Source organism: Heterodontus francisci, chromosome 12 (assembly GCF_036365525.1).
Source record: "Heterodontus francisci isolate sHetFra1 chromosome 12, sHetFra1.hap1, whole genome shotgun sequence".
NCBI lineage: Eukaryota > Metazoa > Chordata > Chondrichthyes > Heterodontiformes > Heterodontidae > Heterodontus > Heterodontus francisci.
The window spans coordinates 32,418,800-32,436,422 of record NC_090382.1 but is presented as its reverse complement, the minus strand read 5'-3'; the positions used below and the strand labels follow the sequence as shown (position 1 = coordinate 32,436,422).

Below are 17,623 nucleotides of genomic sequence, written 5' to 3'. Positions count from 1 at the left end.
GGGATAATGGGCAGGTACACTAATTGGCAGGATGTGTCTAGTGGTATCCCCACAAGGATCTGTGTTGGGGTCTCAACTATTCACCATATTTATGAACAACTTAGATGATGAAATAGAAAGCCACATTTCCAAATTTACTACCAACATAAGGTGCTATAGAAATGCAACTTCTTTAATTGCATTTATTTGAAGTTATGGTAACTCAAATCGATTGTGTGCAGTTTACTTGTGTGGCAAAAGAAATTTCAGTGTTCAAAGAGAAAAAAAATGATGTGCATTTTTCCCTGAGCCAAGCTCAACATGTGTGAGACTGCGGTAATGAGTTAACGTAAGTGAACTGCATATGTACAGTATAAAATGAGAAAGCAGAGAGAGAGAGGAAGAGGAGACAGAGATGAGAAAGTGAGGGAAGGAAAGACAGGAAAAAGGAGTGAGAAGGGGAAGAGAAAAAAGTAGGGAGTAGAGGAGAGAGACAGATTGGAGAGAGAACAGATAGGGAGGCAAGGAAGAGAGACAGGAGAAAGGTACACAGAAAAGGAAGAGGATAAAGAAACCTGGGGGAGACGATAGAGGGAGACAAAAAACATCCAGACAAAAGCTGCAGAGAGAAGAACCTGAGACACATTTAACTGTCTCCTCCAGCTCTGTAAGTCTTTTCATTTATAATTTGAAATGTTATAGTCATTTTGTTGTTTCATATTGCTGTAATACAAAGTTCTCTTAAAATGGATTATTACTGTTCACTTTTAAATCTCCCATCAAAGCTCTCTCTGCTATCTCCCTTCCTCACTTTTCTTTACTCATTCCTCTTTCTGTCTAGCTTTCACCTGCCTCTCCCAACTTGATTTACCATAATGTGAGAATCCATAGCAAAAACAAGTATAAGTTTGATTTCTACTCTCTTTTTCCCTTGAGAACGATTCATATTGTGATTTCACTTCACACACATTAGGAAAACTCTGCATTTTACAGGATCATTCCCACAAAGGGGAAAGTCCTTGATTTTTTCCTGAAGGGAGAACAACAGTTGAGATTTTTCCTTTGTCAGTCTAAAAAATGTTTGCAAATTCGGCAGCATTTGTAAAAACATCAGAAAAACCTGCTGAAATTAAAGTGTGGCCCTCACCCTGGTGAACGTAGCAGGAGCTCTGTACAGGGTACACAGGAAAAATGCTGATGCTGATAAACAGGAACACCATTAGATCACAAAATAAATACAAAGATACATAATTAAAGACAGAAAAAGAACATCAACACATCAATCTGCCTTTATCCAGACATGCTGCAGCCAAAAAAATCATTAACCTACCTTCCATGCTTGCAAAATCCTAGGAGAGACAATAGAAAAAATACCAATGACAGAGCTCAAGTGTGGATGAACATCTAGAAAAGATCATTAAAGATGCTTTTTGCTGATTTCCACCAAATTCATTATTTATTTGTTGAATCGATTAGCAACTGAATTTCTCCTATTTTTTGTGGGGAAAGCCCCAAATTCTCCCTGTAATTCCAATGTTCATTGTCCTGAAAATCAGATCCTCAGATGCTGTGCCTCACATCCATTGTGTCAGTTTTGGCTTACTCGCACCCTTGAGTTAGAAGGTTGTGAATTCAATCCCCACTCTCGAGACTTCAGTATATAATCAAGGCTGAATCTTCTATGCAGTTCTCAGGGAGGTGTCTTTGGGATGAGCTGATAAATCGTGGCCTTGTTTGCCTTCTCAGGTGGTGCTATTTTGATGAAGACAAAGGGAGTTTTCCTGGCTAACTTTGATCCATCAAGCAGCATCACTAAAACAGATTACTTGGTCATTTTCATATTGCTGTTTGTGGGACCTTGCTGCGTCATGCAAATTGCCTGCCACGTTTCCTACATTACAACAGTGACTACACTTCAAAAGTACATAATTGGCTCTAAAGCACTTTGGGGAGTCCTGGAGTTTTAAACGGCACTATAGAAGTGCAAGTCTTTATTTATGCCATTGTGCACGTTGTAAACTGTACATGCCATGTGTCACGCCTAGCAGATACAGCCCACAACATACATGATGATATCACAAACGCCTCTTATGCTTGGCAGAAAAGAAATGGGAATAGCAAATGATCTGCCTGGAAAGCAAATTGTAAATACCTGGTGAAATACAAACTGGGAAAGGGCAGTTTCAATACTGCCAGGTCCCCAAGTAAACATGGATAAATCCCTGATGAAAGGCAAGTAGGATCCAGAAGTAGTCCCATATAAGGTGCTAGCAGCCAACATAGGGTGTTTTGTATCCTCTACCAATTCGAGATTATTAGGGCCCCACTAACAGGTAATTAATCGTATTATCTGTAACAAAAGATGCCCCCCAACCATGTCACTGATAGTGAACAGTGTGACTGATCCCATTTTCCTTCATTTGACTTACGTTTGCATCTTCTTTTGTTAATATTTATCTTGTAATCTAGTGGTGGTCCTGCTTATTCAGCAGGATCAGGATTTCTCCTTGTGTGCCTGTACAGAGTGGCTGTGCAACATGCATACAGTATAACTGTGATGTAACATTTCGACGAGGTTTAGCCTTTTCACTGTGAATTGTGCCAGTGGCAATGCTCATTATGGTAACTTTGCAGAGGTCTTTTTTCTGTCTTCACAGTTGGATATGAGTTAAATAGTCCCAATTCCTTATGTTAAGCTCAAATGGTGGGAAGTTAGAGATGATATTGCCTGTAGAAATAGCTCTGTGTTTGGACATTAAGTCCTTCAGTGCTTTTGGATGGGCACAAGGTTGTGAAGAGGGGATTCCCTTGCTTTAAAGTAAAGCCACTGCACCCATTGCTCAGTGGGTTACAGGGCTGGTGGTCCACAATGTGTACTATCATGATTTGCGGCATCTTAACCATCCTGGGTATTAAGCAGCACTGTGGGCAGAGCCTAGTGAAGAAGATTGAGAAGGGATGCTGGTATAAGAACCTATTGTTGAAATGAGTAGAAGGGTAATCCATCAGGTTCTATTAGGTGCATGCCAGATTTTCCTTTCTCCACTCTACCCAGGCTATGCTTAACACCAAAGGGTTAAAGACAAGTATCTACACCAGCATGTCTTAGCAAGATCTGATCGAATCGGCAGATGCTAACAACTCTGAGTCTTAAAATTTCTCATGTCTTCAACATGCAGAGGAAATGCTTTTTAAATGGTTCCAGTTTCTGTGTTTCACTTCAGTTAAATGTGCTTGCAGTTATTAGTCCTGACATTTTTTTCTTAACTTTTAATGATAATCCTAATAAATACTGATTTTCTGCAAATTTACCTAGGTTTTTGTGGTCCAAATTTTTTCTCTCCTTTAATTTTCACTAGGTTTTGGTGCTAAAAATAGAGTCTGGAAAACACCTGAAAAAAGCTCCTGAGATTTAATATAGATAATAAAAACTGACTTTAATCATCTTTATCATCTGGGAATGATCTTGATGCCCATTACCCATACACGAACTGAGTGACTGAATCCACCGCCAATGTCAAATAAACACCTCTCCAGCCCAAAGCATTAGGGACATTGGAGGTGAGGGGGAGGGAAGCTGGTAGGACACTGGGCAGTGACCAAAATTACTCCAAGAAACAAGGCGATTAATTTTAAACTTTACATTGGAGACAAACCTCCCCCCCTGCAGAACTTTGAAAATGTTATTTTTTGTAAATAAATAGTTTCTTAGTTCATCTCAATCTTGATTTGATATCAGGAAATGTTAGTTTCAAAAAGTAAAACAAAAATTCTACTGCTTATCCATTGCATCATTACTTCTTGTACTTTCTCCATATCCTGTGCACCGCTCTTGCCCTCTTTCCAAGGCCTCTTCTCTCTCTTCTACATATTAGTGCATCTAATTAATAACAGATTATGTTTTCTCACAGGGGCCGGTTAATGAATGGAAACAGTGTAATACAATGTGGTATCATTTTGCCTCTTCTCCTCTCACACACATAGGTAATCCAATGGAGCCTCTCATCTGTCTGTGGCTTTGGAATGTTCTGGAGCTGTTGTTGTTCCTCACAGCATTCACTGATGGCCTCCCTGTTCTGCCCTGTACATCTCATGGTGCTGCCTCATATTCACTGATGTTTAAAGGCAAATGGAGTCCCAGTGCCTTCCCTAAACAGTACCCACTGCACAGACCCCCTGCACAGTGGTCACCTCTCATAGGTAAGAGGAGAAATGCCATGCTGGACAATAATGGAAGAGTAGGGTGTAAATGGACAGGGAGTTGTCGAGGGGAGTATGTAGCTGGGAAAATAACTATCCGTCCACATACAGGAAGATGCTTGCTTTTATTTAGAGGTATCTTCTTCTTCGGCCTCCTTGTCTCGAGAGACAATGGGTAAGCGCCTTGAGGTGGTCAGTGGTTTGTGGAGCAGTGCCTGGAGTGGCTATAAAGTTCAATTCTAGTGTAGAGCATAAGTGTAGAATAAACTTCCTTTATTGTACAAACATACAGTGCACTTGGAATTAATGAATCCTGTCTGCACTATTTTAGTGGAGGCACTAACCATTTCATTTATAAGCAGGTTAAGTCCTCTGTTGAAATAGAAGAGAAGAGGCTGGTATGAGTGCATTAATTGTTCTTTGATGACATCACTGACAGTAATTTTCCTCAGTACAGGCCAGGGGAAAGCTCACTTCCCTGAAAAGGAAGATGGAGCGCAGACCCATTACCTCAGGTCTCCCCCTGTTGGGCTGCCCTGGGATTTCCTGGAACTCCTTAAGGTTACACCATTGGGCCAGTGCTATGTGCAAGCCCAATGAAACAACGTAAATGAGGTGGAAAGGAATAATCCCAGCTCCAGCCTCACTTTGGTCCTTGTTGGAGTAGAGGGGATGCTTGAAGAAATCAGGTGTTGGGGATCCTCATGGGTCTATGAGTGGACAATGCAATGATTTAACAGTAAGTGGTTTCTTCATACTTAAACGTCACGTGGATGAGTTCAAGGCCTCAGGGTGTTTTATCTGCTGCTCTCAAAAGGAACTGATATCAGCCAGCAGCACCTCTTAAGCCTGCAGCTTCTGTTGAACCCCCCCACCCCACCCCCGCCTCTGCTTTCAATCTCAAGGCCCCTGAGCAAACCCAGGGCCTGTAAATGGCGCAGGACAAGAAACTTGAATGGGCCTCATTCCTCACAGTTGCAGCCCACCTCAAGTATGCTGTGGTTGTCAGGTATCCAGCAGGTATCCCTATCATGTTTCCCCGGTTTACCAAATATGAACCTTCCACTAATGGCAGTTGGTACGCAAATACTGACAGTTAAATGATTCTAAAAAGGTAGATGCTGTTAACATAGACAGAGAGGGGTAGAATCTTGACTTTGCGTAATAGTGTTAAACAATTGATAGTGAGTCAGCAGCCTGTTTCGACTCTCTCCTGATTTTAGTCGATGGAAATAAAAAGCAGGAGAGATGTAAAATGGACTCCTGATACACACTCATTTGTCTTACCATGTCGCACAAAGTCAAGATCTACCCCAGAGTAATTATTTAGGGCTGAATTTTATCGGCGTGCTGCGCTCTGCGGTGGCACGCTGTGAAGTCAGCGGTCTTCCGACACGGAGGTGCCACCGCAGAGCCCCCGCGATATTATGCGCAGGCGCTCATTTAAATGGAGGAGTGGAGTGGCTACTTCTGATGACATAGTCCCCGGCAATGGCATCTGGCGCCATCTTTAAAGGACTTCAAGCTTTTCAGGATATATTAACATATTTAAAGGTGAGTAACAAATTTAATAAATTTTTAATTTAACATTGAATCCCCTTTTCCACCCCCACCCGCACTGAGTCCTAAACACATAAATTGACCTATCTCCCCAAAAATACACTTTATGAAATTCTGAACATGCCCCCCGCCCGAACTTCAGTATCTTTGACCCTCAACCCCTTCCCACTATCCCCACAACCAATAGGAATAGTTTTCCCCTTCCACCCCGTCCTTATAATTTTATTCCTCCCCCCCTCCCTACCAGTGTCTCGCCTCGGAACTCCAATGGAGTTCCAAAGGCATGTGAGTTGCGGCCGGTTGGCTGTAAAATCGGTGTGGGACAGCCAGCAGCGTCAGGTAGGTTAATTTGCATTTTAATTTAACTAATTTCAATATTTTAATGAAGGGGCCACATCAAGGCCTTGCTGCAGCATCCAGTGGGGCCTTCTCGGCATTGTGGGTCAAGGCGGGCTGCTCCCGCTGGCATTTTACATGCCTCCCTGCCACGATCCACGGCGTTGAGTGGCTGATTAAATTCAGCCCTTAATCTTTCCTGGTCAAAGTGATTTAGCTGCTCACCATCATAATCAGCTTACCCATCGAGTTACTCAGTCAATGATTTAATGAATATTTTCAGCTGGGTTAACAATTTAATTTTCCAATGCAGCTGTCACTCACAATGACAAGTACCAGTTATGGCAGTTGGATTCCCTGGCCAGTCCTGGAGTACAGGAATACGCAGAGAGAGGAACTAATGCTACACTAACGCAGGAGACAGAAAAAGCAAAAAACAAGAGGCACAGCATCGCTGGGTTCTTCAAGGCACCAGCCATTTCGAGTGGGATAGGACAGAGATCAATTAAACTTACCGTCTACCCAACACACCCACTGGTAAGGAATTGGTGAAGCAATATTTCTTGTACATCAGGTGGACAGCTGGCTCACTAATTTGAACCTGGTGTTGGTGGAAGCATGGAAACCCATCGAGAAATTGTACTATGGGAGTGGCACACAGCCCAGTTCAGATCTGCCGATCTTTTAGATGCAAAGTTTGGAACTACATATGAGAGTTAATCGATGTTACAATTAACGTTCAGATGTCTCAAGCTACTCATACTAACAGATCTTGGTGTATTGATTTAGGAGCTATCCACCAAAGAGGCAATGACCCTAAAAAAGCAACTCTTTCCAAACCTGCAGGCCCACTAAAGTTCAAACGGGACAGACCGGTGAATGAGAAACAGACATGAATAGGATTGAATTGCTTGGGCTTTGTGGGCTGGGTTTGGGGGAATGTAGCCCATGGGTTGTAGTTTGGAAACCTCTGGCTTCTTTAAAAGGACTGTACAAATTTCAACCTGATACTTGAATTTAACTAAATTAAGGAATTGGTAAATTAACGCAAATTGATCTCATTCTGATCACCTTGTGTTCAAAATTGGCTTGATTCCCATAACTCTGTCTCAGCAAGTGATGGTCAGCTTCAGGGCTGACATTTACCTGTGAGCAATGTAGATACCACCCCACTAAGCGCATTCCAACACACTGTGTAATTTCTCTCTCAAGCACAATTGGAATGTATGTTTTCCTTATTTTTTTGTGGCCTTTTATGGGAATCAAATAAAAGAAATTGGGGGTTCAGGGGGGAGACCTATTCTGAGGTGATGTACTCATGAGTGGTCATATGGAAAGCTGCATCCTCTCACTTTGGCTTACTTGTTCGTTATTCTTCAGCTGTCCTTCATGGTCCGGATAGTCCCCAGTCCTGACTGGTTTGTTGGCAGCGATAGCCTTATTCTGTGTGAGCGGAATCACTGGAAGGAGGAACTGACACTTGACCTTTACCCTTATGATGCTGGCACAGATAGCGGCTTCACTTTCTCCTCGCCCAATTTTGCAACAGTTCCACAGGACAAAATAACAAAGGTAATTAATGCGACATCTAACCGCAAGTTTGTCATTAGATTTTGGTGTGCAAAACAGATGGAAATACATGACAGAAAAGGCTTAACTGCCTCACATTTTCCACAAAGAAATGCACTATAAATAGCTGGTGGCCTCTGTAATTCCACTTTATTAAGCGATCACTCTCAGCCACTGTGAGCTGTACCATGTGACTGCTCTCATCACTCTCCGCTATAGTCAACATTTTGGCTAAGAGAAAGGGTGAAAAAATGATCAATGAAACTGCAACCTTTCCAGCATACAAACACTTCGATAAAATTTAAACACATACCTAGAAACTTGGTGCCAATGAAACCTTCCTACATTACAAGGACCTGTTTGGAACTGTTGGCATCATGATCCCCCAATGATGCCAACACAACAGCAGCTGTGTAATCACCTGGCAGAGGTAGATAAACAAATTTAAAAGTCTCTGACTCCCAAGGCAATCAAACACAAGTTCCAGGAGACCACAGTGACCATGAGGTACATCACCCAACATCCCCTAGATGAAAAGCAACATTAGTAACACTGCAGAGAATTCTGGATTGCAAAATTTCACCTCATTTTCCATTGCTCAGGATGAGACGTGCTCGCGTTACTTCTTCCAAAAGGTACACAGAGAGAGCTCTGTTATCAGCAGCCTGAAGGAAGAAGATGGCTCGGTAACGTCTTCGCAGTCCGACATACTAAGGATCAGCAAATCCTTTTATGCTGGGCTGGATGACGCGAAGCCCACAGACAGCAGAGCCTCCCAGTCCTTCCTGTCATCTATCACAAAGGTCTTAGATGACAGCAGGAGGGAGAGACTGGACAAGCCGCTAATTCTGGACGAGCTGACACAGGCCGTCGAGTCTTTCGAGACGAGTAAAACCCCCGGGAGCGACGGCTTACCGGTCGAGTTGTACTCGGCCCTGTGGGACTGGGTCGGCCCGGACCTGCTGGAAGTATACAAGAGTATGCTCCTGGCCGGCAGCATGTCAGAATCCATGAGAAAAGGCATCATCACCCTCATTTACAAGCAGAAGGGGGAGAGGGCAGAAATCAGAAATTGGCGGCCCATCTCACTGCTTAATGTTGATTACAAGATTCTGTCCAAAGTCATAGCCAGTCGAGTCAAGTCTGCTCTGGAGTTGGTGATTCACCCCGAGCAGACCTGTACTGTACCCGGCAGGAAGATCTCTGATAGTCTCGCGCTACTCAGGGATACGATCGCCTACGTACGGGACAGGAGGGTGGACACCTGCCTCATCAGTCTGGACCAGGAGAAGGCTTTTGACAGGATATCGCACACCTACATGATGGACGTGCTTTCCAAAATGGGGTTTGGGGAGGGAATCTGCAATTGGATCCAACTGCTCTACACAAACATCAGTAGCGCAGTGTCAATCAACGGGTGGGAATCTGAAAGTTTCCCGATCAAATCTGGAGTCAGACAGGGCTGTCCTCTGTCCCCGGTCTTGTTTGTTTGCTGTATTGAACCCTTTGCTGAGTCTATTAGGAAGGATGCGAGCATAAGAGGGGTGACAATCCCAGGCAGCGGAGGCACTCAGGTCAAAACCTCCCTGTACATGGATGACGTCGCCGTCTTCTGCTCGGATCCGCTGTCCGTGCGCAGACTGATGAGCATCTGCGACCAGTTCGAACTGGCCTCGGGAGCCAAAGTTAACCACGGCAAGAGCGAGGCCATGTTCTTTGGGAACTGGGCTGACCGATCCTTTGTCCCCTTCACCGTCAGGTCAGATTACCTGAAGGTGCTGGGGACATGGTTCGGAAGTGCCGGGGCGTGCACCAAAACATGGGAGGAGCGAGTAGCCAAGGTACGACAAAAGTTGGGCATGTGGGGGCAGCGATCTCTCTCCATTGTGGGTAAGAACCTGGTCATCAGGTGCGAGGCGCTCACGTTGTTGCTCTACGTGGCGCAGGTCTGGCCCATACCCCACTCCTGTGCCGTGGCAGTCACCCGAGCCATTTTCCGCTTCGTCTGGGGATCTAAAATGGACCGGGTCCGGAGGGACACGATGTTCAAATCTCTGGACATGGGCGGGAAAAATGTACCCAACGTGGCCCTCATCCTGATGACCACCTTCGTGTGCGGCTGCATCAAGCTATGTGTAGATCCCCAGTACGCAAACTCCAAGTGTCACTACGTGCTGAGGTTCTATCTGTCCCCGGTGTTGCGAAGGATGGGCCTGGTCACATTGCCGCGGAACGCACCATGCAGTTGGGCGGCGCCGTACCACCTATCCTTCGTGGAGCAGTTTCTGCGAAAACACACCTTTGACCACCGGTCCATCAGGCAGTGGTCTGCACGGAATGTCCTCAAGGCCCTACGGGAAAAGGAAACGGTGGATCCTGTCGGATGGTTCCCCGAGCAGACCGTCAAAGTCATTTGGCGGAATGCCTCATCACCAGAACTTTCAAACAAGCACCAAGACGTAGCTTGGCTGGTGGTGAGAAGGGCCCTCCCCGTCAGATCCTTCATGCACACCCGAAGTCTCGCCCCCTCCGCACAGTGCCCCCGCGTTGGCTGTGGTGGGGAAGAGACGGTCGCCCACCTCCTCCTGGAATGTGCCTTTGCAAAGCAGGTGTGGAAAGAGATGCAGTGGTTTTTGTCAAGGTTCATCCCAAGCAGCTCTGTAACACAGGAGTCTGTGCTCTACGGGCTGTTCCCAGGGACGCACACCGAGACAAACATCAACTGCTGCTGGAGGACTATCAATTCGGTGAAAGACGCCCTTTGGTCTGCCCGAAACTTGCTGGTCTTCCAGCGCAAAGAGTTGTCCACCACCGAATGTTGCAGACTGGCACATTCCAAGGTCCAGGACTACGTGCTGAGGGACGCACTAAAGCTTGGGGCAGCCGCAGCAAAGGCTCAATGGGGAAAGACCACAGTGTAAGGTTCCCCCACCAAGCTGGACTGAGGGGCTGGAACCATGGGAAGCCCCTCGAACTGTATCGTTAATATTCTCAATTGCTGTAAATGTAAAACTGTCATTGACATGACAATTGTGAAACGGAAGGGTTGGGAGGAAACTCATGACATTATTGAAAGAAACTGATCTCTTTTGCAATGTTTGTATTTTTTCGTGCTGTTTGGAAACTGTTTGGCAATGTAATTTTTACAGATTTTTATGAATAAAGTATATTTTGGAAAAAAAAAAAAAAATTTTCCATTGCTCCAAATTTATTTGACAAAAATTCATATAAAATAATTACTGGTGTTATATGATAAAATGTATATGTTTTGAAAAGTGCAGTGGTCTCTCTCTCTCTCTGAAAAAATGGTTTCATTCTCGGATGAACCTAGTAACACCAGGCTTTTAAATGTTTGCTTCTTCCAGATAACATCAGCTTTTCCCAATCATGGTGCTAATTCATTCTACTACCCCAGACTCAGACATCTCCCACCAATGGCACGAGTCACACTCTGGAAGCTAAAGAGTTGGCAGTCAGTAAAAACACCTGCTATCAAGTTAAACTTCATGCCTCATGGCAGGGAAACGGAAAGGTTTTCAGGTAAGACAGTCCCCTGTCTTGAGCTGCTTTTACCTTGGTGACAGTGGGGTGATTGTATGACAGGTTGTCAAAAAGTTTTTTTTTATTTCCAAAATATACATAATTCATAAAAATCTGTAAAAAATACATTACCAAACAGTTTCAAACAGCACCAAGTCAAAAATTACAAACAGTGCAAAGGAGGTCCGTTTGCTTCAATACAATCATGAGTTGCCTCACAACCCTTCCATTTCACATTTGTCGTGCCAGATACATTTTTACATTTTACAGGAGACAAAATTTTCTCGATACAGTTCGAGGGGTTTCCCATGGATCCAGCCCCTCAGTTCAGCTTGGTGGGGGGACCATCAAAAAGTGCCCAGCTGGCAGCAGCCCCAATATAAACCTGTGAGATTTGCTGGTGCCAATGCTGAGGAAGACCCATTTAGAGTCACTTTATACAATTATTTTTTACATATTTGGATAGTCTCAGCTCAGTTACTACTGGGTGTGAGCTTGGAGCACAAAATGACCCATAAATCACCTCAGTCGGGTGCTCACTCAAAGATTAATTTAAACTATTTGGGTCTTCAAAGCATACATGGATAACAAAGAATTACTAAGTAAATGGCTTCCTCCAAAAATGTAATCGGAATATCTAATCCCGAAGTTTAATTATGTTTCAACTCCCATTCAATATAAGCAAAAATGCAACATTCCATTCAAGTGCTACCTCCATTCTCCATTTTACTTTTTCTGAATAACTTCTTATACTGAGAATGATATTTTAAGTCAGCTGCAGCATGCCAGCTGTGGCTCAGTTGGTAGCATTCTTACATCTGAGTCAGTAGATTATGGGTTCCTTTTCCACTGCAAAGGCTTGAGGACAAAAATCTAGGCTGACACTTCAATGCAGTGCTGAGGGAGTGCTGCACTGTTGGAGCTGCTGTATGTTTCTCAGATGAGATTTTAAACCAAGGCCCTGTCTGCCCTCTGAGGTGGACTTGAAAAAATCCCATGGCACTATTTCAAGAAAGGATGGGGGTGGGGGGAAGGGTTCTCCCCGTGTCCTGGCCAACATTTATCCTTCAGCCAACATCACTAAAACAGATTATTGGGTCATTATCACATCATTGTTGTTGGACCTTGCTATGCACAAATCAGCTATCGTGTTTCCTGCATTAAACCAGTGATTAACATTTGAAAGCATTTCATAGCTGTAAAACGTTCTGGAACATCCTGAAGTTGTGAAGGGTGCTGTATAAATGAAGGTCTTTCTTTATTCTATTTGCTCAAAAATTCAGTGACTGGAAATGTATTTATCTAAAAGTTCAATGGTCCTCCTACACACAGCAGCAATGTACATCAGCAAGTGGGGGGGAACAGTAGAACAGGATCTGTATAAAGTAGACAGCACATCTTACATAAGCTTTGGTGCTGCAGCTGGTTTATAATTACTGTACTATGTCCCACAACATTCTGCAGTCAGTAACCATATTCATGGAGCATGTGGTGCTACTACAGGAACTAACGGAGACCATTTCTGGTCAGTATGGAGTTGGCTGATTTCAGCTAAGGAAAGAATATAGGTGGTATAATTGGCCTCATTGCCTCTGAGCTATCGGTATGAAGTGGGAGAAGGGGAGTGAGAAATCAAACAATGTGGCCCTCCCCCACACCCCAGCCCACAAAGGGCCTGTGCACATCAGACAGGAACTGGGGCTCAATTGTGATGCCCTTCTAGGTTCACTAATGAAGAATGACCAAAGTATGGGTTGGCTGCTAGCATGTACTTTCTTTCTCTTTATAGTTATATCCGAGCTTCATTGTAATTACTCAGGCAAAAGATAGGAAGTGTGAGAAAGAAAAATATCTTCTAACCATCTAACTCACCCTATTAATAGATCCAAAGAGGCGAAGCTCATTTGCCCCCTGTGTTGGCATCAAATTGGTATCCCTTCGCATTCTGTCGAATCAGGAATTTGTCCCGTTCTAATCAACTAATAACATCAGCGTCTAATCACATGTTAATGTCATCCGCAAATTTACCAACGTGGAGAAAAATATCACAGGACCATCAGATAAATGGAGTATTCGCTGCTTATGCCATTTTTGTGCAGTTTCCTCAATTCTAATCCACTCCAAATTGACAGCAGGTGAATGGGAGTACCCTTGTGAAAATTCAACCCCTCGTATATGGTGTTCGTCTGTCATGCTTTAGCCAGCACAATTCAAAGTGTCAAAACTATGACTAAAAGAGAAAGGAAGGCAATTGTTTTCATGGTGGTTTCTTCTGACTTGGAGCCAAAAAAGTTACAATCTGTGAAGTTCTCTGACCAGCAACAAATAATCCATAATTGACCTACAGAAGTATCTATTTACATTTATTGACCATAAAGGAACCGGCCAAAGTAAATACCCTGTTACATGGTCAGAAGTGTGATGGATGATGCACCTAGAAGGACAAGGACAGCAGCACTTGAGAACACTACAAGTTCCACTTTAAGACACACACCATTGTGACTTGGACATATATTGCCATTCCTTCATCATAGCTGGGTCAAAATCCTGGAACTTCCAAGCTTCCATAACAGCATCATGAGTGTACTTTCATCACACAAACTGCAGCAGTTCAAGAAGGAGGTCCATCACTACTGTCTCAAGGACAATTAGATGTGGGCAATAGATGATGGCTTTGACAGCAATGCCCATATCCCAAGAGTGATTTTTTTTTTTAAAGATGGAATGCTGCTGTTTTTATAGTGCATCAGTCCAAGCTGAGCCACGAGAGTGGCTATTTGCTGTCAATTGTATAAAGAGATGAGGATCCAGACCAGAGCCCAGTGGAAGTTGATGAGAGACTAAGTCTTTTTAATTTATTAAGAGGCAGATTAATTCAATTATATCCTCTAGTTTTAGTATTGTTTCTAAAACTACTCTTTTGGCCTCTGTACTCTTTTTATGCCCACTGATAATGTTCTCTACGGTACTCAGATTAGCCGATCCACAGCTCAATCCATTTTCCAGTCCTCTAAGTATGGAAATGCTGAAAATATTGGCCCGAGCCTCATGTCTCCTCACTTATTTCCTTCATAGTTTTTTGACTGTATTCCATCTGGTCCGGGTGACCTGTGGTTGTTAAATACTTCATAACACATGTTTTAGGGATCTCTACTTACATTATAAATTCTGAGCCAGAATCACTGGACCTGGACCATGCCCAGAACTCTATTTGTGATTAATTTGACACAGCTGTAACTGCATGGCCTCCGATAATACTTGTACCTAACTTATCCCTTTAATGAATTCATCTGGGCTTGAAACACTTTGCAACATTACAAAATGTGCTGGGCAATTCCTTGCGGCTGTCAGTGAACTACTTCTCTATCGCTGTTTGCCACTACTGTAGTATTTTGTCTCCCCCTCCTCCTTGTTGGAGTGCACTTCCACACTCCTCCTCTGATACTGCCTCCAAGTGGCTGTTCTTCATGCCGAGACAATGACTGATACAGGCTGCCTTAGCACCAAAAGCATCACAGACCAGTTAACAACTTGCATTGATATAGCACCTTTAACATAGTAAAATGTCTGAGGGTGCTACACAGGAATGTTATCACACAAATTTAACAATGAGGCGCATAAGGTGATATTAAGACAAGTGAACAAAAGCTTGGTCAAAGAGGTAGGTTTTAAGGAATTGTCATGAAGATGTGATATGCTGAATGAGGATTTTTAATTCATCGATTGGAAACCTACATTAAACTTAAAAAAAGAAAGCTGGAATATTACATTCAACTTTTACAAAGACTTTGCCGCAGCTAAAAATGTCCGCCACCATTTGCATTTGAACACCTTTCACATTCCAAAGCATCAAAGTGGAGACGCATGTCTGATTAGCCTTTACCCAATACAATGGCTTGTCCAATTGATTAAACTACCTGAGATTGCTTTCATTAGCAAGACATTCAAAGCCATCCTGGGACATTAACATTGAAAGGGCGAACTCCTCCAGGGGTAAACATTGACACCATGAGGCGAGAGAGGGATTAAGATTCCGAAACTTGAATCTCATTAGAAGGCACCAGAGAATACACTGAGAGAGTCCTGTGACCGTCTGTCCATCTCTGTGAAAGCTGGGAGTTTCCCTTGGACAAGACAGACAAGTTCCAGAGAGACTCAATCTGTGCAGAAGCCAGAAGGGGTCGGTCTCTCTCTCTCTCTCCAGAAGACCTTGTGCAGGGTGTGTGAAGCCTGGCTATCGGCTGCAAGATCCAAGACAAAGACCCTGGGAAGGAAATCCTCTGCTCAGCTGTCTCTAAGAACAACTATCAACCTGGAACTTCAGGACCGTAAATTCAACTGGAAGACCACTAAAGTTACTAGACACCACAGACTGTATATTCCTTTTTATTGATCCAACTCTATCCCAACTACAATTTTTCTCCATACTGTAATCTATTGGTGTGTGTGATTCTTGGTGAGTGAGTGAGTAAAAGTGTAACATAATTTTATTATTTATTTAGATTGGGTTTTTGGTAAAATACAATAAACTCACTTCTTTCTTGTTTAAACTCAAGAAAATCTGTGCGATTGTTTTTTTTTACGATCACAACAAAGGTCAAAGGTCACTCACTGAAGTGGTAAGCACATCCACTGTTTAAAAAAAATAAAACCTGTTGTGGTCAAACAAAAGGAAGGACATGAAGGGAGCCTTGTGACCCCTCCTCACCTGATAATACAGAATTCAGTCCTGTCCTCACCTTTCATCAGAGCCCGACCTGAAATGTTAACTCTGTTTCTCTCTCCACAGATGCTGCCTCCCCTGCTATTTCCAGCATTTTCTGTTTTTATTTCAGATTTCCAGCACCTGTAGTATTTTGCTTTTGTACTACATGAATGGGATCAGCTAACCCAATGGTGGCCAGGAATTAAACCTGATTATGTATTATATGGAATTGATAAATTGTCAATATATTGAGAGATGTATTGCTGTACAATAGTTTGACAATAATCTGTTTGCTTTAACAAGCAAACAGATTTAGATACAGTCAGATTCATATCCCCATTTATATGTGGAACTATTTGCAGTGTAAACTGTTCTGTGGTAGCTTGCAGATGCCTGAATTCCAAATCCATTTTGTTTCTACTATGGGATGGATTTGCACATGCTCAGTTGCTCCAAAGTCGCATTGGTTGCTTTACCATTTATGCTGCTCACCTTCCTTGAAGTTGTAGAATGTCGGCACAGGCCAGCAATGCTAATATTTGGTCCGTAACTAAGGCAAAATCATGGTATTATTAATACCCATCACGGCTGGTGGTGTTTTTCCTCTGGAGAGAACAGTGCTGTAATATAGAGTGTAATAAAATAAGCACAACAGTATAGTGACCTTCTCTCACAGATAGTGTGATGGGGGTAATGCATGGCCCTGCAGGTGTATGATACATGTTACAGATGGCCAAGCACGAGGTGTTACACCACAGATGAGTCATAGAATCAAAGAATTATACAGCATAGAGGTAGGATATTTGGCCCATCATGTCTGTTCTGGCTATTTGAAATGGCGATCCAATTAGTCGCACTCTCCTGCTGTTTCCCCGTAGCTCTGCAAATTTTTACTTTTCAATTACATATCCAATTCCCTTTTGAAAATTACTATTGAATCTCCTTCCATCACCTTTTGAGGCAATGCATTCCAGATAATAACATCTCGCTGAGTTTAAAAAATTGCCTTAAATCTGTGTCTTCTGCTCATCCACTCTATCACAACACTTTATAATGTTGAAGACCTTGATTAAATCACCCATAATTTTCTCTGCTCTAAGGAAAACAATCAATTTCACTGCATACTTGTGGTCATATTGATTGTGTCGCTGCCCTTTTGTTAGTGGGTTGCTGTGCTGGTAGAGGTGACAGTTTGTGGTGAATGAGCCTCCAAGAACAGCCTCACACTGATTTCTATTTGGTCTTGCTTTTACTTACAGAAACACCTCTGGATTGTGAGGTTTCTACCTGGTCTTCTTGGGGCCTGTGCAATGGAGAATGCAGTCAGTTTGGTACCAGGAGTAGGACACGTTTTATCCACACAAAGCCTTCCAGCAGCGGAGCTCCATGCCCAGTACTGGAGCAGGAGCAGAAGTGCATTCCCAGGAACTGTTTCTGGTGATGTCTTTCAATGTGTGACTGAGGTGTTGCTGTTGAGTGACAACATTTTCAGTCCAGTAGGTTACAGTTAAGAGTTTCGACCAATGAATGCTGAGTGCTTAAGAAAATAAAAATTATTAGGAACAGAAGGCCACTGGAGCCAACAAGTCCATCCCTTTGTGATTGTTCGCAATGCTTTCCCACCCATCGTCTCATCATATCCCTCAAACCTTTCTCTCTCCAGATGCACAATTAAATGTCTTTTAAACCCAGGTATATTGTCTACTTCAATGGCTTTCTCTGATAATTTATTCC

The 17,623-nt window shown here is 43.2% G+C and overlaps 1 protein-coding gene across 1 annotated transcript in view; it reads left to right on the top strand.

The window, feature by feature from the left end:
• Positions 1–17,330, top strand: part of LOC137375689 (uncharacterized) — a 50,487-nt gene extending 33,157 nt beyond the window's left edge. Inside the window, exons 7-11 of the mRNA XM_068043077.1 lie at positions 3,891–4,179; positions 6,389–6,612; positions 7,456–7,647; positions 11,010–11,184; positions 17,149–17,330. Of these exons, the coding sequence (XP_067899178.1) occupies positions 3,891–4,179; positions 6,389–6,612; positions 7,456–7,647; positions 11,010–11,184; positions 17,149–17,330 (1,062 nt within the window). The remainder of the gene's footprint in view (positions 1–3,890; positions 4,180–6,388; positions 6,613–7,455; positions 7,648–11,009; positions 11,185–17,148) is intronic.
• The last annotated feature ends 293 nt before the right edge of the window (positions 17,331–17,623 follow it).